Genomic DNA, 27714 nt, shown 5'->3' on the forward strand with positions numbered 1-27714 from the left:
TGAGATGTGTGTGACATGGATGTGGCTGCTGTGACAGTTGAAGAACTGGCAGAAGGAAGTCAGTGTCTAGTTTGTGACTGTGGAGAGGAACCTGCGAGATGTGTGTGAGATGGATGTGGCTGCTGTGACAGTTGAAGAACTGGCAGAAGGAAGTCAGTATCTAGTTTGTGACTGTGGCGAGGAACCTGCGAGATGTGTGTGAGATGGATGTGGCTGCTGTGACAGTTGAAGAACTGGCAGAAGGAAGTCAGTATCTAGTTTGTGACTGTGGAGAGGAACCTGTGAGATGTGTGTGAGATGGATGTGGCTGCTGTGACAGTTGAAGAACTGGCTGGAGGAAGTCAGTTTCTAGTTTGTGACTGTGGAGAGGAACCTGTGAGATGTGTGTGAGATGGATGTGGCTGCTGTGACAGTTGAAGAACTGGCAGAAGGAAGTCAGTATCTAGTTTGTGACTGTGGAGAGGAACCTGCGAGATGTGTGTGAGATGGATGTGGCTGCTGTGACAGTTGAAGAACTGGCAGAAGGAAGTCAGTGTCTAGTTTGTGACTGTGGAGAGGAACCTGTGAGATGTGTGTGAGATGGATGTGGCTGCTGTGACAGTTGAAGAACTGGCAGAAGGAAGTCAGTATCTAGTTTGTGACTGTGGAGAGGAACCTGTGAGATGTGTGTGAGATGGATGTGGCTGCTGTGACAGTTGAAGAACTGGCAGAAGGAAGTCAGTGTCTAGTTTGTGACTGTGGAGAGGAACCTGCGAGATGTGTGTGAGATGGATGTGGCTGCTGTGACAGTTGAAGAAATAGCTGGAGGAAGTCAGTGTCTAGTTTGTGACTGTGGAGAGGAACCTGCGAGATGTGTGTGAGGTGGATGTGGCTTCTGTGACAGTTGAAGAACTGGCAGAAGGAAGTCAGTGTCTAGTTTGTGACTGTGGAGAGGAACCTGTGAGATGTGTGTGAGGTGGATGTGGCTGCTGTGACAGTTGAAGAACTGGCAGAAGGAAGTCAGTGTCTAGTTTGTGACTGTGGAGGGGAACCTGTGAGATGTGTGTGAGATGGATGTGGCTACTGTGACAGTTGAAGAACTGGCAGAAGGAAGTCAGTGTCTAGTTTGTGACTGTGGAGAGGAACCTGTGAGATGTGTGTGAGATGGATGTGAAATGATGCGTGTACATTTCAGGGTGTCTTTCGAGGTGTGGTCACTTGGCTGTGGCAACATATGTCTATCTTATTCATTTCCTTGAAAAAATGACCAATCAACTGACCAAACTCCTCATCTGAAATACATTATGAAGTGCTTAAACAAACTTCTCCACGGAGACGAATCACTCCCAAGTCACTGTTTACTTAGCTGATCAGCCTTGTTCTAATGTCAGCATGTGCTTCAACATGACAAGGAGCAGTATACCTAACATGTCATAGATACTGCTGGTCCATTCGTGGCGAGAGTCAGGAGATGAAGGAGCAAGGAGCAGCCCTGAAACATTGTCTATAATACAGAACTAAGTGTTATCCATGATTCTCCTTGTCGTGAGTAAATACCAATGAGGACTCTCATATCCATTTCTGAAGTAATAGTGGGTATTTCATAAATAACTTAGCACTAAAGTTGTGCATAGATTATTTCTGTGTGAGATTGAAGTTGCTTGTAGCTGCAACTTTGAATTAATTCAGCTGGTCGGGAATGCTATTATAGGCTATTATTATGCATGACTGCTATATAGATTGAAGCTTCTGGAATCACTGTTGTCGGGGGAGTTGTTCCCTTTACCCTGGCTATATCCTGCTGTCACTCCCGTTTGTGAACAACTCAGCACCCGGTATACCAGAGCATTCAGCAGGCCATCCAATTACCTACAGCTGGATGAATTTGTGTCAAACTAGTTCTAGGCATTGTATAGAACTACAGTAGAACACGGATATAACGAACCCAGATATAGCGAACAAACGGATACAACGAACTGTTAAAAAATCCCCAATTTATCTCCCATATAATATCATATAAAATTTACGTATATAACAAACTCTCTATAGGGAACTAACGGTTACAGCGAACTGATATCTGATCACAAGCCCATTTATCACTTATTAGCGACGTGTATAGCGAACTGAGAAATCTCACTCAGTGTCAAGTGTCACTGACAATTGGCTGTATGCAATCAGCAGCGAATCAAAACAATGGCGGCGAATCAATACAATCAGTGGTGACGGATCAACCTTGTTAAATTTGCATTGTGTTAATCTTACCTGTACATGTAATCTTGTCTGTAAAACAAACAGTTTTTGACAGTTTGGCGGATCTGAACAATGCCGTTTCAAGAATGCCGTCAGCGAAACGAGGCCAAAGTAAAATCACAGACTACACATCTCGTATGTAAATCAAAAAATGATAAATATGTTTAAATTTTGTATGTGTATTTGATAACAATCTTCAGAAAATGTTATGAATTTAATGTTATTAAATGAATGTTGTAAATTGATATCAGTTGAATGATCACTGCTAATACAAATCAATGCTGCAGTTACGTGTGTATTGTGTTTTGTCTTATCCAAGATGGCGGACGTTTCCGAGCGAAAACGTGTATAACGAACAACGGATATAACGAACTGATTTCTCTGGTCCCTAGTAGTTCGTTATATCCGTGTTCTACTGTAGTTCTAGGCATTGTATAGAACTAGTTCTAGGCATTGTATAGAACTAGTTCTAGGCATTGTATAGAACTAGTTATAGGCATTGTATAGAACTAGTTCTAGGCATTGTAAAGAACTAGTTATATGCATTGTATAGAACTAAATATAGGCATTGTATAGAACTAGTTATAGGCATTGTATAGAACTAGTTATAGGCATTGTAAAGAACTAGTTATATGCATTGTATAGAACTAAATATAGGCATTGTATAGAACTAAATATAGGCATTGTGTAGAACTAGTTCTAGGCATTGTATAGAACTAGTTCTAGGCATTGTATAGAACTAGTTATAGGCATTTTCATGATATCAATAGATTTATTTCTATGAATTCACTTCCATATCTTAGCAATAAATTAAAAATGTCTTTTGGAGAAAAATACATCACAGACTTTTTATCAAATAATGTATATTTCATAGAAGAAGAGAGATGCTTTTTCTTCAATGGAATGGAAGTGTGGTTTGACCATATTTGGACAAATACTCAGTTATTGGGAGCATGTTATGACAGACAACACAAGGACAACACCAGCTGTTGAATGTGTTCTTGTCATAAAATTTGAAAAAATAGGGATAGTCAAACTATTGTTTTTAATTTAGAGGTGTCAAATCAAAAGTAGACACAATTTCTTAAATACTGTAAAGGCAATGTTTCAGTATAGATCCTTATGCCGTTGTCAAGCAAGACTGAATGAGAAACATTGTACATTACTTACTTACTTACTTTGGAGATTTAACGTGCGCTTTCCGACTGATGCGTATTTCGCACACGGGCCCGGCCAGGCCATGTAATGTGTTTCCGAAAGGGGCGAAAGTGGTCTGTGCAACCCAAGAGTGGGGTTTAGGGGTTGCTTATATAGAATTTGGGAATTTTGATATTTGGAATAGATGCCGATGGGGTTGGGGAGGAGAACTAAGGTAGCTGGGTATGGTGGATGTTTGTTTGTTTATTTGATTTTGATTTGGTAGGTTATTGTGTTTTTAGATGCGTTTTATTAGTTATTAATTTATTATTTTATTAAGAATACGCCTAAGGCCTTGAAGTTTTCTAGTTTATTTTGTGGGTTTAGTATTGCTTCTAGAGTGAGAGCCTTGTTTAGATTGAGGGTGGTTTGTAATGCGGTTCGATGTGTTAGGTAGTGTGTGCAGTGGATGAGTGCATGTTCTGGGGTTTCTGGTTGTTTGCAGTGTGGGCAGTTACCTGTAGTGTGTTTTTTATTTTTTTTTAGGTGGTTATTTAGGTTGGTGTGTCCTGTTTGGAGTTTAGTGATTACTCTGTCGATTTTTTTTGATGGATGGAGAATTTTTGGTTTGGTTAGTGGTTTGCTGAGCACTTTTTTGATTTGGCTATTTGATATAGATATAGGTTATGCCATTTTTTGGTGATTTTTTGCTTGTTTACACTTTTAATTTCTGATTTTGAGATGGGTAAGTTTAAGCTTATTTCTGGGATTTTGAGGGATAGTTTAGCTGCTTTATCGGCGTTTTCAATACCGTATATTCATAGTACAGAATATATATATATACATATATATATATATATAGTAGGTGGAGGATTAACAGAAGAGGAATAACAGTAACAACAATTGCATACATGAGTGGGATAACATGGGTTAGTAATGACAACAGAAGGATAATACTGTCACAACATGATGGACAGTGAACACATAGGTGGACGCCAGTGGGACATGAAGCCAAATATATATGTTTGCATAGGTGTGGTGATTATTGCTTAATGACTTCATAAGTAGGCGGATGGGATGAAGTAGCCTTGATCTCTGTTGATTGATGGCTTGTGACGGCGAATGTGGACAGCTTCTGTTAGTTTTCTTTCAGTGAAATCTTGGAGGTTGTTGGAGTGGATTTGGACGTTGTCCTAGTTGATGTTGTGATTAGGACAGTTGCTGATATGGTCCGAGATGACTGATTTGCTGCTTGTCCTGCTTGACAACGGTATAAGGATCTATACCGAAATATCGCCTTTACTGTATTAAAGAAGTTGTTATCCATAAACTGTGTCAACTTTGTCATCCGCCAACTTCTAAGTAATGTCTATCAAACAATTCAAAGTAGACACAGTTCAGGGATAACATCTTCTTTATGTACGGTAAGGACTACGTTTCGGTATAGATCCTTGTACCCTTGTCAAGCATGGCTGAATAATGAACATGGTGCAGAATATGTATAGTAGGTGGAGGATTAAAAGTAACACCAGTTGCACACATGAGGGAGATTAACAGGAGGAGGTTAAGTAATGTCAACAGAAGGATAATCCTGTCACAACATGATGGACACAGAACACATGCTGACTTACGAGAGTCGAACCATTCAGCCTTGCTTGACAACGGTATAAGGATCTATACCGAAACGTCACCATTACAGTAAAATAAAGTAGTTGCTATCCATGAATTGTGTCTACTTTGTCATGCATTAACTTCTTAAAAATGCCTATCAAACAGTTTGTGTCCCGTCTAAGTTTGAGAATGCCTGTACCTTCATTAGTGAGTGAGTGAATGTTACTTTATGCTGATGTCGTCATGATAACACATGTAAACCAGTGGTTGATAGCATGAGCAATGTAGAACAACAGAGCACAAAGACACACAGACAGTCTGGTCACATAGTACCATATAATATTCTAAGTAGGCACGTTCGACTAGCCTACTAGGGTACCGGGGAGCAATTCCTCCTGGGCAGAAACCCAAATGGTGAAGGCGTCCTGTAGCACTGTGTCACTGTGGCCTTCCATGCATGTGCTAGCAGCACGACCAACCTGTGTGATGAACAGCAACAGCTTGTTTTCCTGGCCAGCTGTGTCCAACTGACACACTTCTTCATCAACATCTGTGGATGGAGTTGCATCAATATAGGTCTGCAGTGGGATTAGTTAGTAAGGGGATCTCAGGATTAGTAGTAGTCACATCTGCTGTCGTGCCGTCATACAGACAAATGTCACACTACTACTAAACACCGCCCATTTCACAAAGCAATCTTTGCACTAAGACGATCGTAACTCCCATTCTTTTTTACACTGACTTACGAGAGTCTTAGCACTAAGAACGCTTTGTGAATCGGGTTCTGTTTAGTACCAGTTATACGAATATAGTTAAACAGGGTCCAGTTTCAAAACAGTCAAAAAGAGTTTTAAGCCAGCATTTTATATCATCCAAGTAGTGGGATCTATATGTATATGTCAAGCTGTTAATGTTTTCTGCTTAACGCGGCACTCAGCAATATTCCAGCTATATAACAGCGGTCTGCAAATAATCGAGTCTGGGCCAGACAATCCAGTGATTAACATCATGAGCATCGATTTATGCATATGGGATACGATGACTTGCATCAACCAAGTGAGCAAGTCTGACCACCCGATCCCGTTAGGTGCCACTTACAACAAGCATGGGTTGCGGAAGACCAATTCCAACCCAGATCGTCACGGGTCCTTTAAAAAATGAAAAAATAACATGTTGAAAGTTTTTTGACATTACGTCTTCAACATTTTCAGTACCCATTGTATCAAATGATGTTTCGAAATACATGCTCTAAATAGTTCTCTTTTGTCAATACACTGTTTGCTAATAATAATAATTATTATTGCCATTCAGTGAATTGCATATTAAGCTTAAACAAATCCCATAAAGAGAATGTGATGGACAACTTGTAAGCAAGGTGTGGCTTTCACACTAACCAGTCAGTCAAGTGATGACTCTACATGTTCACCTGTAAGTTATTATCTGAGAGGTGTAAATACACCAGTGTCATTGAAGTGTGACCGACCTGTTACATCATGCAAGTTAGTGATATAACCTATTTGTCTTGAGGACATACGGACCTGTACAATGTCATAATGTTACCGGTATATACACACCTGTAAAATGATATGTACACCTGTTAGAAGGCTGATTGTCAGGTCAGGTTCATGTACGCTGACACTCACAGGATCTGTTTGTTTGTTTGTTGACCTAGTGTGAATGAAATTGAGACTTGTGATATTTATCTTCTGTAGTGATTAATCAGGGCTAAACATAACAGTTGAATGTTATCAGTATGTAATTAATATCATATGCTGATAAAATTAAATTAAAATTGCAACTTTTACAAACAGTTTAAGTCACTTTTGAAATTTTATGTTTAACAATTTTCCCTCCCATTTTCCTCCGTACCAAAACATCCCAGTTTCACGCCCGTACTTGACACCTAACTGTGCAGCAACACTGCAGCGATGTGCATCTCCACACCCAGCCTTTCAGCCTTCCTATATACAGTGGCCTGTGTGACAGTGCCCATTCCTCTGCAGGCTGCTATATATATACACCAGTGTGGCAACCTGCTTCTGTTTATCAGGACCAGGCATTCCTCAGGGCAGTGTGGCCCATTCACAGGGTAAGCCAGGCTATTATCCCTCCACTCGGGTATGCTTTGTTTCTCAGACTCCAAGCCTGTTTACCCAGCTAGTCACAGCTCCATGCTTCAGTAGAACACTGCTCACAAAACCTTGGTGAAATTCAACCTGTGCACTACCGGGCTCGGGTCAAGGTGGTGTACTTGTGAGTGAGAGTTTGAGTGGAAGGAAGGAAGGAAGGAAGGAGAAGGCATAAAACATCTAAATTGATCCTGTAGGCAGTGTACCTAGTGAGGTGTTATGTTGAGGCTGTGGTGTTAAGTTCAGGGTTGACTGGCTATCTTCACCGAGTGAGTATGTTCTGGAATAGTCATGTGGATACTATCATATAGAACTAATCCAACTCTGTCTGTGCCCCACAGCCCTCCTACTTTTGGTGGGGGAAATACAAGTATCTGAATTATGTGTGGTTGAGTCCGATGGTTGAGTGGATTCTGTTGCAGGTGGGTTGTGTCAATATTTGATTGTGATAACAGAATATTATTATGCTGACGTATGGTATCAGTTTTATTAAGAGATATTGAACTGTTGGTTTTTGTATGTGTATATCATGTGTTGTTACATTCCTGTGAAAATGTTGATCATTCTAACGTATGTCTTATTAATTAATAACTCTTTCAAGCAGAAAAAAGTATGTTTTGGATTATATGAAAATATTTGTGTTATATACTGATATGAATGATTTCATGATAAAATTATGGAAATAAGCACCTCTGTTGACTAGTCGTGAGTGATCTTGTACTTGGTCCTGTGTGTTGTCAGAGTTAAATGAGCACAGAACATATTTGTAAGTACGTAAGTGAACCCATCAATTATTAAGGACAGTTTTGTTTTCACGGCCACATACCCAGTGGCAAATGTGTGTGATTCTAGAGGATGCAGTATTATTCGTGTTATCAGCCCACTGTCATTCGGTGAAGTGGTGAAGTTTACCCTAGGGGAGACATTAACCAGCAGACAATGATGTTCATCTTCATTTAATCCATAACTCCATTTATTACAAATTGATACATCATTGTTAATGATTTGTCAATTAATGTTCCTGTTTCCGTAATACTCAGAACTATGTGGTGTTGTTTGTTGTACACAATACAAAGTTAATGGTCTATTCATGAAGTATGGCAAACACGATGTTGTGAGATCAATACCCGTGGTCTCCTGTCGTAGACACCAGCTGTAGTAGGGCAGTGGGGCGGTGGGGTGCCTGTCATTTCACGAGAGGGGATGTGTATTTCATTGGAGTGTGTGATATCATATGCCCTTTGATGGATCTCAGTAATGTGGAAATCCTCTAATTTTCCATTTTAAAAAAAAATGTTTTCAAGTGTTTAATTTTGCTACAGGTTATCCCGGGAGGTCGTGTATTGGCCTTGGTGGTTTGTGGACAGTGTAAACGGCCTCAGTCTGTACTCAATTGGTTCTGGCGAATTTTCAAAAGGATTTTGAAGTCTCAAAGCATGTGACATCACGTCTGTACTGATCTTCTGACTGTAATGATACACATTGAAGCAACGTTTGTGTCTGGAGAGCTGACGTGCTTCACTGATCACGGTAGTTAGTGTGATTCAGCATGGATGAATATAGAGGCAGGTCACGGGGTCACACGCGGAGTAACCCTACACCTTATGACTGGGATAATGTGGCCCCGGATTACGAGGACAACGCTAGTCCAAGACAATCACCTGAAAGAGGCCCCAGTTGGACTTCACCCAGTCAGCAGCCACCAGGAGCATATACCCGTGGTGGGTCGAGACAATCAGGCCGTGACATGGACCGAGGGAACAGGTCCGAGTTGGGTCCAGGGGGGTACAGGTCTGCCATGGAGGACATGAACAGAGGAGGGGTAAACGCAGGGTACAGATCCTCTGATGACAACATTCCCTATGGAAGGGATAGATCTGATGTTGAGAGGGGGTATTCTCCCGCCCGGCAGCACAGCCGACAAGGCTCAGGTGGATATGACAATCAAGGGTTTCCAGACGGACCACAAGTTTATGCAATAGATGATTATGAGAGAGAAAGGTATATGGAACAGCGTGGCCGATCACCTGAGATTACAAGGAATGAAGCCTTCCAAATGTCGGACAATGGAACATCTCCGGATGTTGTTTCCAATTCTTCCCACCATCCGCAGCTGGGACGGTACAGTGACGAAGTAGATGGACGCTACATACAGCATCATGGACGGCATTATCGTACAGACAACGACAATCATTCTGTGTACAGCTTGAATTTGGGTGAGTTTGCAATGGGAGAAAATGTCTGGGATAAACTGCACACAATTCGGCTCCGGAGAAAGAGTCAAAAGTCACGTAAATCTGCAATGACTTTGTCACGACGTCGACGTGGTTTAGACGAGGGAGAGAAAGATGGTGATGATGATGAAGACAGGGAAGGATTACTACCAAGTCTGCAGGCTCGTGTCAAGCAGAAATCCCTTCATGAACGTTACATGGATAAGGTGCAATCGACAACCGATGCAGCCGAAGCAATGAGGTAAATTGTAGGATGTGAAGTGCGCATTTATATACCCAACAACATCAGGATCACACTTATCATTGCTCATTCAATCTCGCTTGTCAATTTTCTGACTGAAAATTAAGATTTTCTCAGAAACATTAATAATAATAATAATAATAATAATAATAATAATTAAAAAAAACAAAAAAAACATACCCTCTTAGCTGCAGTTTATATTTTAATCTGTAAATGATGATGATGATGATGATGATGATGATGATGATGATGATGCCTGCTAGGCGCTAGAAGGTTAACACCAACATTGTCATCTCATCCTACCGGGTACCCATTCACTGCTGGGTGAACAGATGCCCTCATTCGAACAAAGTCACTTGCCTAAGGAAACACCATGTGTTCCATGTGCTTCAGTTATTTGAGAATTAATTTGACTAATAGATGACTGGTGTCGTGTGACAGATTAATGCTTATTCCCCCTAATATTGTATTTGTTTATGTTCAATGGACTCCCTGAGTTGGGAGTGAACCTGGTGAAGGGTCCACTTGAAGTAAGCTCCACGTTTCTCCCATGTCTACACAAACCTTAAAAACAACCAATCAAGTATTTATCTAATCCCCATAAACTTGCATAACACAAATCATCATACTGATGTTTAATCTTTGTCAAATAAAGTTGCGGAGGGGCGGAGGGTTAGCTTAGTGGTTAAAGCGTTCACTCGTCACACCAAAGACCCGGGTTCAAAGCCCATTTCTGGTGTCCCCCCCCATCGTGATATTGCTGGAATATTGCTAAAAGCGGCATAAAACCTCGCTCACTCACTCACTCACTCACTCACTCACTCAAGTAACGGAGTACCACCAACACACCAAGTCATATTTTTCAACTAAACTACCATTCTTGTATCTCATCTTGTTTTACTCTAGTCTCTATACCAGTCCCTTGGGAATAAGCTAACTAATGAATCCAACTCAAGTCTGTAATTGACAATCTTGATTTCCTCCTGAAATTAAACATTGTTCTGGGCTCCATTTGGATTATATTTTTATCCCCCGGTTTGAAATGTTTGAAACCGCAAAAGCGTTGAATATTTCTGATGAAACTGGCTATACACACCTGTCTAGTTGTGAACTGGTGCCTTTAGATGATTTGGGATTTTTAGTTTTTTTTAATTCTTATTTCTGTTTTCATGATGACAAGTTGTACTTTACTGAAAATGAGGTTAGTGCTGAACTGAAGCTATCCAATGGCAGTGAACCAAATAGCTCCAATAGCTCGGAGGCAGTATACTGTGTCTGAGTGGGGTATTCATGTTAAACTGTGGCATGGTATCTCACTGGGCTAGTGCTATAAAATTGCCATAAGTCTGCACCACAATCTCACAAGTACAAGCAGACACACACACATGCATGCATGCATGTTGCTATATAAGTGCAATAATCTTAAGTGTGACGTTAAATCTCATTTCACCTCACCTCAGCTATCTGCCTCACAGTCAGCCATTGATCTCTGGTATCCAGTGTGGGCGGATGACTGGGAATCAGTTAGATGCAAGACTTAAAGCCAGTACACGCTTAGCACTTACTGACCAGGTCATATTATCTGTCATACAGCGCTGAAACAAATATATCCAATAAAGCCCATGCATGTCTATAATGTTTGGCAAGTCTAAAAATGAAGAATGTCTCTGGGCTCCTTTTTATTATATTTTATGACTACAATTAACAACTGTTTTTTCTGTACAATATGTTCATTTCAGAGACTAGATGTTAGTCTACAGTTCATGGAGTGAGTTGGTTTCTGTATCTTAAGTTGGGATACGTTGTTTATGAAATAAATAAGATGAACAATCACTGCTTTTGGGTTCTGATAGCTTGAGGTTTTTATGGACAGTTGATCAGCAATGTAACATGCTTTTCGTTTTGGTTTACAGCTTTTTCTGACCCTAAAATAAATAAAAAATGGAAAGATATCAAATCTGAAAAGCGGTATTTGTTTGTTCTACCAGGTGCATACTTCCACTACACAGAAGTGTTTCTCTGCAGGAGGTGATGCTGCGCTAGGTTATGTTAGTTTAAGCAGTGAGACCCTCACGGCACACAGCAACAGATGTAGATAGATGCCTCTATGAAGAACAAAATGTGAAATCCACATACAACGAAATAAGAAAGCATGCAGGCAGTGTATGAAATTCCCTGAAATTTCAGTCAGACAACCAGACTGGCAACTTTGCCAAGTTACCAGACCAGATAAAATGTTGCCATTCCAGAATTTTTGAGAGAAACAAACAATAGTAATTATTAATAGTACTGTTTAATGTTAGTTCTAAAAAAATAACAATAAACAAGTGGATTGTCAACTTAGTAACATTAACTTGTTAAAATTTCAATGCTCAATAATGTCTAAAACATTTACAGTTAATTTTCCTCTTACATTGAATTAAGACTCAGGTAATTTAGGGATACAATAGTAGCCCGACCATCGGGCGTGCAACTTTTCAAAACTGACCGTCCATTAGCGAAAACGACTCTGTCAGGCTGCTCGATATTTTAAGCACTGGTACAGGCCTGTGTAAGAATGAAAGTTTGCATGCTTATCTAAGTGATACTTGTCAAGACAGAGTTCGGAAATTGGTCCCGTCAATTAATTGTTTACAGAGTTACGGCCTTCGATCCATGTTATTTGTGCAAGGGGGGCAAGTTTTCTCAGAAACAACTGAAGTTAGCTAATCTAAGAGATACCTATAAAGATTCAGATATTTTTTCCAGAGAAAGGGCCTTTTATGTGTATTAATTTCACATTTCATAATTCTTTCAGATGATGATAAGCATCCTAAGTGCCTATCTTTAAGGGGCTCTTTTTGTGGTTTATGTTCACTACTATATGAACAAACAAACTTCTAATGTGTCTCATGGCTGGGAATAGTGATAACGCCGTTTTCTTGATATTATTACTTAATTTTCTTTGCATCTTTCCTACAAATGTACAGACAGTGTCTGAGGGTTTGGCTGTTCAGACATCTGATGCACATGCCTGCCAATAACCAGTGCGTGTCAGATTCTCTCCATGACAACACATTTTCAAATCGTGCTGGCTTTTATAAACTTCTTTTGACATAATCAACCAGCATATGTTTGAATAGTGTCATATTTCTCCTAGACCTGTCATCTTAAACTTTGGAAGGAAAAAACTGAATGCTATCTTCATATCAGAGGGGAAGGCTTTCTGAAACTGGATACCAGGCAAATAGAGATTTCAGCTTCAGTAAACATTTGGTATGCCATGTCATATTGACAGTGGCCTGTAGTACATTTCAGCGACATGGCAATATCACTTGTATGCCATGTCATGTTGACAGTTGCCTGTAGTACATTTCAGCGACATGGCAATATCACTTGTATGTCATGTCATGTTGACAGTTGCCTGTAGTACATTTCAGCGACATGGCAATATCACTTGTATGTCATCACCGTGAGTCATATTGACAGTTGCCTGTAGTACATTTCAGCGACATGGCAATATCACTTGTATGTCATCACCGTGAGTCATGTTGACAGTTGCCTGTAGTACATTTCAGCGACGTGGCAATATCACTTGTATGTCATCACCGTGAGTCATGTTGACAGTGGCCTGTAGTACATTTCAGCGACATGTCAATATCACTTGTATGTCATCACCGTGAGTCATGTTGACAGTGGCCTGTAGTACATTTCTGGGACATGGCAATATCACTTGTATGCCATGTCATATTGACAGTTGCCTGTAGTACATTTCAGCGACATGGCAATATCACTTGTATGCCATGTCATATTGACAGTTGCCTGTAGTACATTTCAGCGACATGGCAATATCACTTGTATGTCATCACCGTGAGTCATGTTGACAGTTGCCTGTAGTACATTTCAGCGACATGGCAATATCACTTGTATGTCATCACCGTGAGTCATGTTGACAGTGGCCTGTAGTACATTTCAGCGACATGTCAATATCACTTGTATGTCATCACCGTGAGTCATGTTGACAGTGGCCTGTAGTACATTTCAGCGACATGTCAATATCACTTGTATGTCATCACCGTGAGTCATGTTGACAGTGGCCTGTAGTACATTTCAGCGACATGGCAATATCACTTGTATGTCATCACCGTGAGTCATGTTGACAGTGGCCTGTAGTACATTTCTGGGACTTGTCGATATCACTTGTATGTCATGTCATATTGACAGTTGCCTGTAGTACATTTCAGCGACATGGCAATAACACTTGTATGTCATCACCGTGAGTCATGTTGACAGTTGCCTGTAGTACATTTCAGTGACATGCCGATTTCACTTGTATGTCATATTGTCAGTTGCCTGTAGTACATTTCAGGGACATGTCGATATCACTTGTATGTCATATTGTCAGTTGCCTGTAGTACATTTCAGGGACATGTCGATATCACTTGTATGCCATGTCATATTGACAGTTGCCTGTAGTACATTTCAGCGACATGGCAATAACACTTGTATGTCATCACCATGAGTCATGTTGACAGTTGCCTGTAGTACATTTCAGGGATATGTCGATATCACTTGTATGTCATATTGATAGTGGCCAGTGTAGTAAATTTCCATGACATGTCGATATCACTTGTATGTCATGTCATATTAACAGTGGCCTGTCCGAACTTGATTATTTACAGACCGTTGTCATTTAGCAGGAATATTTCTTTAAATATTTAAGTATTTAAATATTGTTTAAACAACAATCCCCAAAAAAATCATGTCATATTGACAGGGGGATAACAGGTCATACATTTCAGTGATGTAGATTTATGAAATTCATTTGTAAATGTTAGGGATATATTGTCATGTTAATAACCAAATCAACATTCAGCATAGCAACAATGACTTATTTATACTGTATGAGAAACATAGGCAGTTTGCAGTTATAGCTCAATGTATACAGCAGAGACCATACATTCTCAGAATACTGAGAGTAACACCTAGTTAATGGACGCTGAGACTACTGTAAGGTCATTAGATGCGAGCATCACAAAGTCCTGGAGGGGGAATCTTTGCATCTTTATGTATTTTTAATAGGAGAGGCATGATGTAAGCTACAGACATAAACCGCAGGTCAACGTCATGTCCTGGATGGCCTTTGAAACATTGCATTTGTGTGGTTATGCAAATGAATCGCTTATTCAGAAAATAGTCGTAATACTATTTTCTTTTGTTGAAAAGAATAATGGAAATAGATTAATTGTGATTTGTTGCCTGAAAAAGTCTGTATATATTTCTTATTGTTGTCTGTATATTTCATAGCACACTGGCATTTGGCTGGAATATAATCTTGTATATTTCTTAACACAATTTATATAAGGACATGGCTCCATTATGACAGGCTCCGCCATCATGCATGATAGCGGAGCTTCAAATTAAGACAAGAGATATTATTGGATGAAATGGTCGCGGATGTGGAGGTACTGGTGGACTACGGCAATGAGCTTAACCCCTGTTAAGCAACCCCAACTGCAGCAACCGCTGCCCTGCAACAACCGTTGCCAAGCAACCCATGTTGCTTACCAATGCAGCGCCCGCTGCCCTGCAACTACCGTTGCCAAGCAACCCATGTTGCTATGCAGCTATCGCTGCCAGGCAAGTACCATTGCCAAACCATGAGCGAGGGCAACTATTGTTGCCAAGCTGACCATCCGCTGTAAAGCGGACGCTAAGCCATCTGCTGTAAAGCAGAATGGATAAATTGGTTCCTGCTGTAAAGCGGGTAACCCTATCCTAAATAATTTATAATTTGGGATGTATCCCAAGACGCCAAATGTAACTTGTAATGCAGTCCACCAGCACCCCGCCCATCCGCAACATTTTATTCATGACAACATCATTATATACAAACATTATGCTCCAGTAAAATTCCACCAATTGACAACTGCAAAGCTTGAATAACTTGGAATTAAGGATAACAGGGTGGGTGGGTGGGTGCAACGAACTCTAGATGAATGCGCGAATATAACTATGTGTTGTACGGCTGAAAGCTGGAGAGCAAGTGCTGCGTGAGCTGATGTCACGCTACAACAGGTCATAGAAAATATAAACAAACGCTCCTTTACCGGACGTGCCAAGAGCGGAGCGGAGCTTCAAATTAAGACAAGAGATATTATTGGATGAAATGGTCGCGGATGTGGAGGTACTGGTGGACTACGGCAATGAGCTTAACCCCTGTTAAGCAACCCCAACTGCAGCAACCGCTGCCCTGCAACAACCGTTGCCAAGCAACCCATGTTGCTTACCAATGCAGCGCCTGCTGCCCTGCAACTACCGTTGCCAAGCAACCCATGTTGCTTACCAATGCAGCGCCTGCTGCCCTGCAACTACCGTTGCCAAGCAACCCATGTTGCTTATCAATGCAGCGCCCGCTGCCCTGCAACTACCGTTGCCAAGCAACCCATGTTGCTATGCAGCTATCGCTGCCAGGCAAGTACCATTGCCAAACCATGAGCGAGGGCAACTATTGTTGCCAAGCTGACCATCCGCTGTAAAGCGGACGCTAAGCCATCTGCTGTAAAGCAGAATGGATAAATTGGTTCCTGCTGTAAAGCGGGTAACCCTATCCTAAATAATTTATAATTTGGGATGTATCCCAAGACGCCAAATGTAACTTGTAATGCAGTCCACCAGCACCCCGCCACAAGCACCAAGGTGCTTCCCCACAACCACGACCATTCGCGCTCATGTACACCCACCGTGTTATCCTATACTGAAAATGTTTCCTACAAGCATACCGCGGAAAGGGAGCTGCCAATATTTTGTGTGAAAAGATCAAGTCCGGCCGGTGACAAATGAACCCTGTCACGCAGGTACAGTTGCTGCCCCTGCTGGTTGAACACTGTGTGGGGAACCCGTATCCCCCCAAGCTCACGGGCCCTGTTCCCGACTCGTCTGTTCAGCTTCTGCCTGGCCCCGTCCAGGTCCTGGGCACGGCTGGCTACATGCCAGTACCTTCGTGGCAGCATGTCTGACCACAGAATGACCGCACCAGGTAGGAGGAGGTGTATCCTCAGGAGTGCCAGCTTGATCTCATGATATAGCTGACACGTGGTTACCTTTCCCAGGTCGTTCGAACCAAGGTGAATCACCACCGCCTTTGGTGGTGTCTGCATTGCTTTGACCTGGGCATCTATCAGCTCGGTCAGCTCCTCCCACCTCATGCCGCCCCTTGCCAACCAGAGACATCCCCCTGGAATACCGAAGTCACTGTCCTGTAGGTGCTCTCTCGCCCGGGTCAGGAAGCTGGACCCAATCAACCATACTGAAAACATGAATCAATAGGAAGAAAAACCGTTCTTATATGGTTGGCGATTTAAATGTTTGCAGGTATGCGTATATAGCTTTTATAACATTCTGACCCCCACCTACCAAAGTGCTGTATCAAATCTGAACTCACTCCGTTACCGGCTGCTGTTGTTGCTGCGCCAATCCTGAAGGAATGCGAAGAGTATGCTGCTGTGCAGATGCCGCTATGCGCCAGTGCTCTTTTTAGCACGGCCTGAAATTGATACCTGGTCAGGGGAGATTTATGAAAGTGTACGAAAGCTTGAGTCTGACCCTGTGATCGAACTGTTAGGTATGCTTTAACTGCAGCCACTGGACACAGATTGTGGCCAGGTATGGCGGAAATGGAAACAACTATGCCATGTGAGTGCCTGTCCGTTTTTGAATGCCTTAGAGCGACTGTTACTGTCTTAGTCGTGTCTTGGACTTCTAGGTCCAAGAAAGCGCACCCTGGCTGAGAAAGTTTGGTTTGCACGAGTTCACTCACCCGAAAGAAACCAAAGAAGGCCAAGCAATATACTGCTTTGAACAATCTTACTTCATAGGTAGAAGAGCAGACAAATTGCAGGTTGTTACAATTACTTTGAGCAGGTCTATTGTTATTGGTTTTCTGTGATCCTGCCTCCCCTGACACTTTTGCATCCCCGTAATCATTTTAGTAATAATAAAGTGGCCGGTGCGGTCTTCCATGCTGTGTAGCCTATGGTACGTTGAGATACCGGCCATATACGTTCTTACCGTACTCGGTGCATGTCCTGACACTGACAGGTGAGCAATGAAATGTACCAGAGCTATTGGAACCGGCCAGACATCTCCCAGGTTTTGTGATGCCCTGAATGCTTGCAATGCTTGGGTTCCTGCCTGGTAAGTTGCCCACGTGTTTGCCGCCAATGATCGCTGAAGGAGCCTCTCTGCCTCGATTGTTAGCCCTGCCAGAGATTGTCTGGAAGTGGTGTGGGATGCAGATTGGCTGATGGAGCTGCATTGCGGAATCGTTCCCACTGAAATCTCGACAGTGCATCTGCGATAATATTGTCGTGTGTTGTTATATATCTGGCCTTGAACAAAATGTTGTGTTTGAGGCACTGCAGCACTAGCTGCCTAATCAGTGACATGATTCTGGGTGCCTTTGAAGACTGTTTATTTATTATTGACACTACCGCTTGGTTATCACAAAAGAAAAGTACTTTCCTGTTAGCAAAGGCTGTCCCCCACAGACAAACTGACAGCACAATCGGAAACAACTCCAGCAGTGTCATGTCACGAGTCGAACCGTCCTCCACCCACTCACGGGGCCAGAGCCCGTTTGCCCAGTTCCCGTTATAGTATGCGCCGAACCCCACAGTGCTGGCTGCGTCAGTAAACAGCTGCAGACATGTATTGTCAGCCCACTCTTTATTCTGAAACACCGACACACCGTTAAATTCCCCCAAGAACCCGAGCCAAACCTCTAGGTCCTCCCGAACTCCCCGCGTGATGCGAACACGGTGTGCTTGATGACTTACCTTTGTATAGGCGTCAATCAGTCTGCGGCAAAACGGTCTACCCATGGGTATTGCCCGGCACATGAAATTTAGCTTACCCACCAGAGACTGCAAAGCTTTACGGGTCACTTTGTGCTTACCTGAGGCCAGCATATCGTGTATGATGGCGTTGATATTTACAATCTTTTCCTGTGGTATTCTAACCTGCATCCTGACAGTGTCGATTTCAAGACCTAGGAATGTTAAGCAGGATGCTGGACCTACTGTCTTCTCATGTGCTACGGGTACGCCCAGCTCCTGGAAAGTACTGAGACATGTATCAAGGTTGTCACTACAGTCTTTCGTTCCTGCAGTTCCGCCTGTGAGAAAATCATCATGGTAATGCATGAGTTGGCCGTTAGGCAACTTTTGCTGGACACACCATTGCAAAAAGGTGCTGAATTTTTCAAACACTGAGCATGATATGGAACAGCCAAACGGCAAGCATTTATCAAAGTAGTATTTACCTTGAAAGCACAAGCCTAGCAACTCAAAGTCCTGAGGGTGTACCAGCATAATCCTGAAAGCCGATTTCACATCAAATTTTGCAAGTAGAGCATTTGGACCAAGTTGCTGTACCATACTGACAGCCTCGTCGAACCGTGCATATGACACGGAGCATGCTTCGCTGTCTATGTTGTCGTTGATTGATCTGCATTGAGGATAAGAAAGGTGGTGTATTAAACGAAAATCGTCTGTCTCCAGCAAGGACTGATTCTTACCCGTTTGCTTTTTGGGTACGAGACCGATGGGTGAAACTTGTAGGTTCAGCAGGGGCGGCGTTTCAAAAGGACCTGCCACCCTACCTAATTGTACTTCCTTTTTCAATTTGGCAGCTACTATCTCTTGTAAAATGGGATCCCTGGCTGAGCGTAGATTCTCAGACCAACGACTTAGGCGTGCCCCACTATATTCCAGTTGAAAACCTGATTCCAAACCTTGTAATAAATAAATGGCATGGGCATGGTTAGAATGCTTGTACAGTTGCAAATGTCGCTTTAATCTAGTGAGTATGAGTGGAGTTGGGGCCAGTGCCTTTAGCATGGGTTGCCTGTGTGGAGTTAAGTTGTTTGGAGGGTCTACGACCCCCCTTTGCGCGAAAGCAAGAATAGGCGGGATGTTGCTCGCCACAATTGGAGCATTTATGAATAAACTTGCATTCTGGCCTGGCGCACCTTGACCTGTTGTAGTCCCAGCATGCGTTGACTGTAAAGTCACGGCCCCTGCTGAAAGGCACTGTAAAGCGTTCAGTCTTATTTTCTTGAACACGGGACATAGTCGGTGTCATGTGCTTCAACCACAATTCACCGTCTATCTTGCCCCACTCCCGAATTGGGTCTCGTGCCATACGGTGTCGGAATTGCTGGTCGTAGTTTGACCAGCCAAAACCCCCGGAGCGCACTGCGGCATTACGGATTGTTTCCATGTATGCCAACATGCCCTGTATGGTGGACTGACAAAAATGTTTCACCACGTAAATGCTCATATATATGTGGAAAGCTGACGTCCATTGGCCTATGCTTAATGCCCTGGCGTTAGCCGGCTTGGTCGGCGAGAATCGCAGATTACCCGACGAATCCATCTGCATCTTAAATGCATCGTCATCGTCATGCGACTGTGCGCCTGGCAACAATGTAGTCAACTCCACAAACTCCCCTCTCCATACTCTCTCCCGTACAACTTGACGGACGTGAGCGCTGATAGCATCCGCCTGGAAGGTCAGGGAATCCCCTGTTCCCTGATTGGTTGACCCCGCTCCTGACTCTGCACGTGGTGTGACGTCACGGGAAACTCCCGGCTCGCCCGAGTGTGCACTGCTAAATGACAACACATCGGGATTTCTTGATACCACCGACCCCGTTACCCCCAGGTCATTTGTACTTACCCCTCGCATGCCAGTAAAGCTCCGAGAAGTATCTTGGGCCATCCGTTTGCCTAGCATATCCAGTATGCTGTTGAGTTGGCTCGATATAGCTAGCATCGACGGAACGGGCGACACCACTTGTTGGGGCTCTTCGATGTCTCCATGATCGACTCGCGGGAGAACGTTTGAATTGTCCGAATCATCTGCTTCAACTAGCAAGTTAGCAGCTATTTGTACACTTGGCAAGGGGGGTCCGTGCAATGGAGATCTAGCTGATCTCCGTGACTTACCAGTAGCCGATGTCGCTTGCTGGACACTTGGTTCCCTCCTGGCTATTTTCCCGCTCCTTACGAGGCGGTGATTTAAGGCGGCCCGTCTTTTTGGTGGCATTCTTAATGGTAATTGCAACGAACTCTAGATGAATGCGCGAATATAACTATGTGTTGTACGGCTGAAAGCTGGAGAGCAAGTGCTGCGTGAGCTGATGTCACGCTACAACAGGTCATAGAAAATATAAACAAACGCTCCTTTACCGGACGTGCCAAGAGAGGATCTAGGCCAGAGACGATGGCACCATGCAAAACGGCACGTAGCCGCACGGAATGAAGGTATTTCGCTGTAATAATATTAGCAACTGTGCCAAGCCTAACATAAAGGCATTTAGTTCTAATCACTAAATGCTAATATATTCTTCTTGTACATTTCACTGAACATATCGCCTGTGAATAGTTACATCTCGAATGTTTAGAATGACCTTCTGATTGTCTCTCCAACAACAGTTTACTCAATTGGTTAATTTTTTAAGACTTTTGTATCAACATATTATTGTTTAAAACATTTTCCATCAAACTGATTGTTAAAATTCAACATTTATTAATGTGTTTTGTTCTTGATAAAATGAGAACCAGGCATAATGAAGGACATATTCCCCACAGACACTAATGGAGTATGGGCACACACACAATGAAAAAAATAGGTCCTTGTAATTTACATCCTCTCCCAATTAGGTAAGCCATTTGGGTTAGAGGATAATAGCTTGGTGCCAGAAAAGAATTACTGGCTATTTTTTAATCCTCTTCGGCTATTTCAGCTTGAACTTTTGGAATAGCATTTCTTAAAATTTCACAACTCTTACTAATGACAGAAGAAATTTTGTTCACGCAAAAGAAGCAGTTAGAATGTTAACCAGTAATGAGATCTGTGTATGTGTTTATGACATAAAGGTGTAATGTCCGGTATTAATTCAGGATAATGTTGCCACAAACTCCAAGTGTTATCTGAATTGCTGGGTGTGACCAGGATATGTCTGACCACTTACACAGTTAATGAGATATTGGAAGGAGATCGTCCAGATACTATTCTCATAAAACTTGTCTCGTGACCTGTTTAGATTCGGCCCACCTTGGCAAGGTGGAGTCCAGCAAGGCCTCATCTCTGGTTTCAGGGCCTGCGTGACACAACACTGGCACTGATCATCACTGACAGCACAAACTCTGCGCAGTCAGAGCACTTAAGACTAAACTTTCAATATGAATTCATGGCTGTAATTAAGAAACCTCCATTGTTATTACCTCAGGATGTGCCAACAAAGAAATATATTGCTCTGAAGATAAATTGAAGGAAGTACATCAGCAATAGGAGTTTCTAATTGACGCTACAGATATTACAAATACTATAGGGAAGTAGTAGTTTTGTTGGTTCTGACAAACATTGCTCGTTGAGTAGAGTACGGTTACCATTTGTGTCAGGAAGAAGTAATTTGGTTGAGACTTTGTAAGGAAAAAGCGAGCATCAACATTTTGAAATATTGATTCTAAGTCCTCTTCCCATGAAGATATTTGATATGGTTTGTTTTTTCCTACAATTAGCCTTTCCAGGAAGTCAACGTCCAAACATTGCCGCATTCCCTCCTGATTCAGTGTACTAGACAGTTGTATAATGATTGAATTACTTCGATAAATGTTCAGGGAAATATCAAATTTGATGTTGCGAATTTACTAAGAACAATGAATAATTGAATAGCTGATCATAATGCATGTGCAAAGCCAATATTTGTGTTGGGTTCTCTGGAGGAAACGAGAGTTGGGTTTATTTTCTTTGCAGACATCCATACACAGGATGAACCACAATTTTGACATATTACACACATAATTGTCTCCCTTGGTGCACAACCCTCTCCTGCTGTCATCTTGCAGAAACATTTGTATTAAAGATGAGTTGTTGTGTCTGAGTCCAGCTGAATGATTTAGTTAAAGGTTATATCTGTTCCATGTACCCTTCAATTGTAGGGTTCAAAGGTGGCCCAGTTGTCCAAGATGTCCAATTTGCTGTGCAGAGTAGTGCCCCTTGGTTGTGCCAGAATCCGATGATACTGGGTTTGAATCCCAGTTTCAGTCTGATTTTGATTCTTGCATTGTCAGCATCTGACCCCTACTTGATGGTGCAGCAAGTTGATACACAGTGAGTGTTTAGGGAAGACATGGCCGCAGGCATGTTGACACTGGGCTTGATTATTCATGGTAATCTTTCAACATTTCAGAGACACTGCTGCCCTACAAGCCGGGGGTGTCTCATCCGTCAAACAAAGTATTAAACAGGTAAGCAATTTATTGTAACAGTTGAAGTTTACATTTTTATTGACTCTTTTAATTGTTCAGAAAAGAGATTCAATATGATTGTTTGTTGTTTAACCCACACTATTCCATCTGTATGATGGCGGTCTGTAAATAATCAAGTCTGCATCAGACAATCCAGTGACTGATATCACCCACACAATTAGGTATGACGACATACATCAACCAAGTCAGCAAGCCTGACCACCCAATCCCATTATTCGCCTTCAATATGTAACTAGTAAGGCCAAAATGATTGTGTTTTTTGGATCACAGATTTTTGGGGGGTGAAGTCAGAGGAGGTATAAAAGAATATTTGAATAGAAGCTGAACGATTTGGCGAAATATTAATGTCAAATTGAGCATTATACAGTAAAGTCTCGTTAATCCGACACTCGTTTATCCGACAATCGGCTTTATCCGACACAAATGATGGGAACCGATTTAATCAGTGCTATTTAGACCCGTTAATCCGACAGTCTCGCACTCCGATTCCGACACACCTAATTTGCAACGAAATGCTGAAATCACTCATTAATCAGTCTCGTTAATCCGACACAGTGATCAGAATACTCCGTGGTCATCTGCCGGCGAGTACACAGCCCGTGTTTTGATGCAAGACGAGTCGGCGAGTAGCTGCATATTTCAACGGCTGCAGAGATAAACTTGCTTAACAATAAACAATTCCTTTTTTAAATACACAAAACAGGATTAATCACATGCCTCGATCTCATAAAAATCGGATACAAGTTCTCGCTACCGCTTAAGACATCTCATTACAGGTCACGTTGCGACCTTTCGCGAACTTTGACCTACCAATGAAATTACTGACAGGATGTCCAATTTTCGATCACGAACGTTCATACTACCTAATTTCGTTTATCCGACATACTCGTTAATCCGACATAATCATATGCAACCAACAATGTCGGATTAATGGGACTTAACTGTAGATGATTTTTGTAAACACTGAATAATCTCAAAATACTTTTGTGTCTTTGATGTGTCGGTTGAAAGTAAACAAAAGTGTAACTTAGGATTAATTTTTTTCCAGTTTTTTAAAAGATAGGGTTGATAGATCAATGATCCAACAAATAAAGAATATAACTGCCTTTCAAGGAAGCGTACAGTGTCTATGTCCAGTGTTGTGTAAAGAAGCAGGAACATTTGTAGACTGGAAATAGTGTTTATTGCTTCATAATTAATACTTAAGTGTTTACAATTTTGAATTTAAAATCCAATTGACTCCATAGTGGTGTCACATGCCTCGGAGTTGTTAATTTATCATCCAAAACTGGCCTCCGCAAGAGATATTGGAGGTGAGATCTACTAGGAGACAATGGTGCAATGACATTGCACCACAATACTTTGCAGACCATTGTGATGTCATTGGTTGCCGTGACATCACAATAAATGACATCACTAATCAATCTGCCACTGAAGCTGGTTGACTGTTATTTTTCAAACTCAAGACACTGGTACAGACTGAAAAGGTTGGAAGAATGATGTTGGATGATAAATAGAATCTCCCCCTCATGTCTTTGATATCAATTAAAACAACACAGCAAGCCTCACATTTTTAAACTTTTACCCACCCCTGTTGATATATTTGATATCCGAAGACACAAGGGTGAGATTCTCCATGTGAAAATGAAATTCAAAGTTTATAAATCTGATTAAAATAAATGAGACAAGGACAGGATGGATTCAGCCCCAGAACTGTCACAAGTTGCTCTGAAATACGACTGAAATTGGGATGTTGTGATGAAGTTAGGGTATTTATGAAGGAGGTGGGCGATTCGATTACATCGATTACTGTGACATTTACTTTCATTACAACTTCATGGCTGACATTATTAATATTGACCCAGTTTGTAATAGCCAAGATGTCCAGTGTGACTAGGTCATCAGTGCTCCGACCACCTGTCACCGAGCTGCCGTTGTGAAGCACTTGATGATGGCCATGTGTGTTTCAGAGCTGGCGGAAGAAGAGGTCCCAACTGAAGGGATGGCTGTACCAGCTGGAGTTATGGGCGAGCACCTTCAAGGAGATCGAGGGTGTGTACACCAATATTCATAGCTACTGGTTATTTAATGAGTTTGTGTTGGCTACACCTGTAGTGACAGGAGGTGAATTCTCCTTGAAATCCTGTCCTGCCAGCTCCCTATGGAGCACCATTACAGTTATTGCTGAATTTAGGGCATCCTTTGTCATAAAAAAACACCAACATTTTATGAAAAGGACAGGCTAATGTTTGTCACAAAATAATGTAGAAATAGTTGAAATGGCTCAAAACTGCTTCTTTACAAATGTTGTTTATTTGTGGTTTCAAACAGGATAACAAGGTATTGTTGTTAAACAAACAGGATCTCTAAGTGTGCCATCTCTGCCATCTGCTCTGCGATACAAGGAATTTCTAACCCTGAATTGGAATATTTGTTTCTAAACATCTCCATATATATCTATCAATGCAGATAACAGATACGGTTGTACTGGTGTAATGTATTTGTTTTTTTCGTGTTATTGTGGCTAATAATGTTATTTGACTCGCTGAACAAAATCACATATTTTATCAAACAGATGTCCAGGATTATTTCAGAATCATTAATAGAAACGTGATTGTTAGAAAGGTTTGCATGGATGTTTCGGGACAGTGAGGTTTGCATGGATGTTTCAGGGACAGTGAGGTTTGCATGGGTGTTTCAGGGTAGTGAGGTTTGCATGGGTGTTTCAGGGTAGTGAGGTTTGCATGGGTGTTTCAGGGTAGTGAGGTTTGCATGGGTGTTTCAGGGTAGTGAGGTTTGCATGGGTGTTTCAGGGTAGTGAGGTTTGCATGGATGTTTCAGGGTAGTGAGGTTTGCATGTGTGTTTCAGGGTAGTGAAGTTACATGGGTGGTTCTGTGTAGTGAGGTTACATGGGTGGTTCTGTGTAGTGAAGTTACATGGGTGGTTCAGGGTAGTGAAGTTACATGGGTGGTTCAGGGTAGTGAAGTTACATGGGTGGTTCAGGGTAGTGAAGTTACATGGGTGGTTCTGTGTAGTGAGGTTACATGGATGTTTCAGGGTAGTGAGGTTTGCATGGGTGGTTCAGGGTAGTGAGGTTTACATGGGTGGTTCAGGGTAGTGAGGTTACATGGGTGGTTCAGGGTAGTGAGGTTTACATGGATGTTTCAGGGTAGTGAGGTTACATGGGTGGTTCAGGGTAGTGAGGTTACATGGGTGGTTCAGGGTAGTGAGGTTACATGGGTGGTTCAGGGTAGTGAGGTTACATGGGTGGTTCAGGGTAGTGAGGTTACATGGGTGGTTCAGGGTAGTGAGGTTTACATGGGTGGTTCAGGGTAGTGAGGTTACATGGGTGGTTCAGGGTAGTGAGGTTTACATGGATGTTTCAGGGTAGTGAGGTTACATGGGTGGTTCAGGGTAGTGAGGTTACATGGGTGGTTCAGGGTAGTGAGGTTACATGGGTGGTTCAGGGTAGTGAGGTTTACATGGATGTTTCAGGGTAGTGAGGTTACATGGGTGGTTCAGGGTAGTGAGGTTACATGGGTGGTTCAGGGTAGTGAGGTTTACATGGATGTTTCAGGGTAGTGAGGTTACATGGGTGGTTCAGGGTAGTGAGGTTACATGGGTGGTTCAGGGTAGTGAGGTTACATGGGTGGTTCTGTGTAGTGAGTTTACATGGGTGGTTCAGGGTAGTGAGGTTTGCATGGGCTCTCCTCCAACATAAAGTGGGGTGGTTGGTTAACCTAGTGGTTCTCTCATATCAACCCGAAGGCCTGGGTTCGATTCCCCACATGGGTACAATGTGTGAAGCCGATTTCTGGTGTCAACTGTTTTGATATTACTGGAATATTTTTTTAAACTTGGCATAAAACCATACTCACTCCAACAGAAAGCTGACATCCTATGATAAAACTGAAAACTAGAGATCAGCATGAAGCCCTGCTCACTCACTGACTTAAAACCCACAGTGACTGCTGTCTCTGTTTAAGTGTTGACACTCTCTTCCACTGTTTTGTCATTCTCGGGTTCAATGATGCTCTAACACATTGTCCCTTCCATAAATGATGTAACACAATTACAACACTCTCTCTCCCTCATCCCCCAGGTCGGTTCGGAACAGCGACAGTGTCTTACTTCCGCTTCACACGCTGGCTAATGTTCCTCAACCTGTACATCTTCCTGCTGATGTTCTGTGTCATCGTCATCCCCTATTTCGCCCTTCCTACCCCCGACTTGTTCCACAACATCCCCACGGTGAACCGATCTGACACCTACTTCCAAGAGGCTGACAGATGCACGACTCTCTACAAGGACTACATCGACAACCTCACAGCCAGAGAGTCTGTGGGGGACATGGTCCTGGACTTCATTCAGGGCACCGTAAGTGTGGGAGGCTGTAGGGGGCACCGTAAGTGTGGGAGGCTGTAGGGGGCACCGTTAGTGTGGGAGGCTGTAGGGAGCACCGTTAGTGTGGGAGTCTGTAGGGAGCACCGTTAGTGTGGGAGGCTGTAGGGAGCACCGTTAGTGTGGGAGTCTGTAGGGGGCACTGTAAGTGTGGGAGTCTGTAGGGGGCACCGTAAGTGTGGGAGGCTGTAGGGAGCACCGTAAGTGTGGGAGTCTGTAGGGAGCACCGTTAGTGTGGGAGTCTGTAGGGGGCACCGTAAGTATGGGAGGCTGTAGGGGGCACCGTAAGTGTGGGAGTCTGTAGGGGGCACCGTTAGTGTGGGAGTCTGTAGGGGGCACCGTAAGTATGGGAGGCTGTAGTGGGCACCGTAAGTGTGGGAGTCTGTAGGGGGCACCGTAAGTGTGGGAGTCTGTA

General features: G+C 42.6%; 2 protein-coding genes and 2 pseudogenes across 6 annotated transcripts in view; 2 read left to right on the forward strand and 2 right to left on the reverse strand.

The window, feature by feature from the left end:
* The window catches only part of LOC139469465 (uncharacterized), a 51766-nt gene extending 43217 nt beyond the window's left edge, over positions 1-8549 (forward strand). Inside the window, exons 1-2 of one of the 4 annotated variants that reach the window (XR_011653733.1) lie at positions 7081-7375; positions 8429-8511. Coding sequence is in view for 1 of the 4 variants with exons in the window: in XM_071251646.1 (XP_071107747.1) it covers positions 8429-8531 (103 nt within the window). In the remaining 3 variants the exon portion in view is untranslated. The other 3 variants (XR_011653731.1, XR_011653732.1, XM_071251646.1) reach the window with 3 other exon arrangements.
* LOC139469464 (transmembrane channel-like protein 7) overlaps positions 8550-27714 on the forward strand; it is a 34579-nt gene continuing 15414 nt past the window's right edge. Inside the window, exons 1-4 of one of the 2 annotated variants that reach the window (XM_071251645.1) lie at positions 8550-9581; positions 22819-22876; positions 24868-24949; positions 27001-27275. In XM_071251645.1, the coding sequence (XP_071107746.1) occupies positions 8656-9581; positions 22819-22876; positions 24868-24949; positions 27001-27275 (1341 nt within the window). In that variant the 5' untranslated portion in view covers positions 8550-8655. The remainder of the gene's footprint in view (positions 9582-22818; positions 22877-24867; positions 24950-27000; positions 27276-27714) is intronic. The other variant, XM_071251643.1, reaches the window with a different exon arrangement.
* On the reverse strand, positions 16920-20797 carry LOC139468617 (integrase/recombinase xerD homolog; annotated as a pseudogene).
* On the reverse strand, positions 19240-20396 carry LOC139468824 (uncharacterized; annotated as a pseudogene).

Source organism: Haliotis cracherodii, unplaced genomic scaffold, assembly GCF_022045235.1.
Source record: "Haliotis cracherodii isolate W230 unplaced genomic scaffold, xgHalCrac1.p SCAF_2, whole genome shotgun sequence".
Classification (NCBI taxonomy): domain Eukaryota; kingdom Metazoa; phylum Mollusca; class Gastropoda; order Lepetellida; family Haliotidae; genus Haliotis; species Haliotis cracherodii.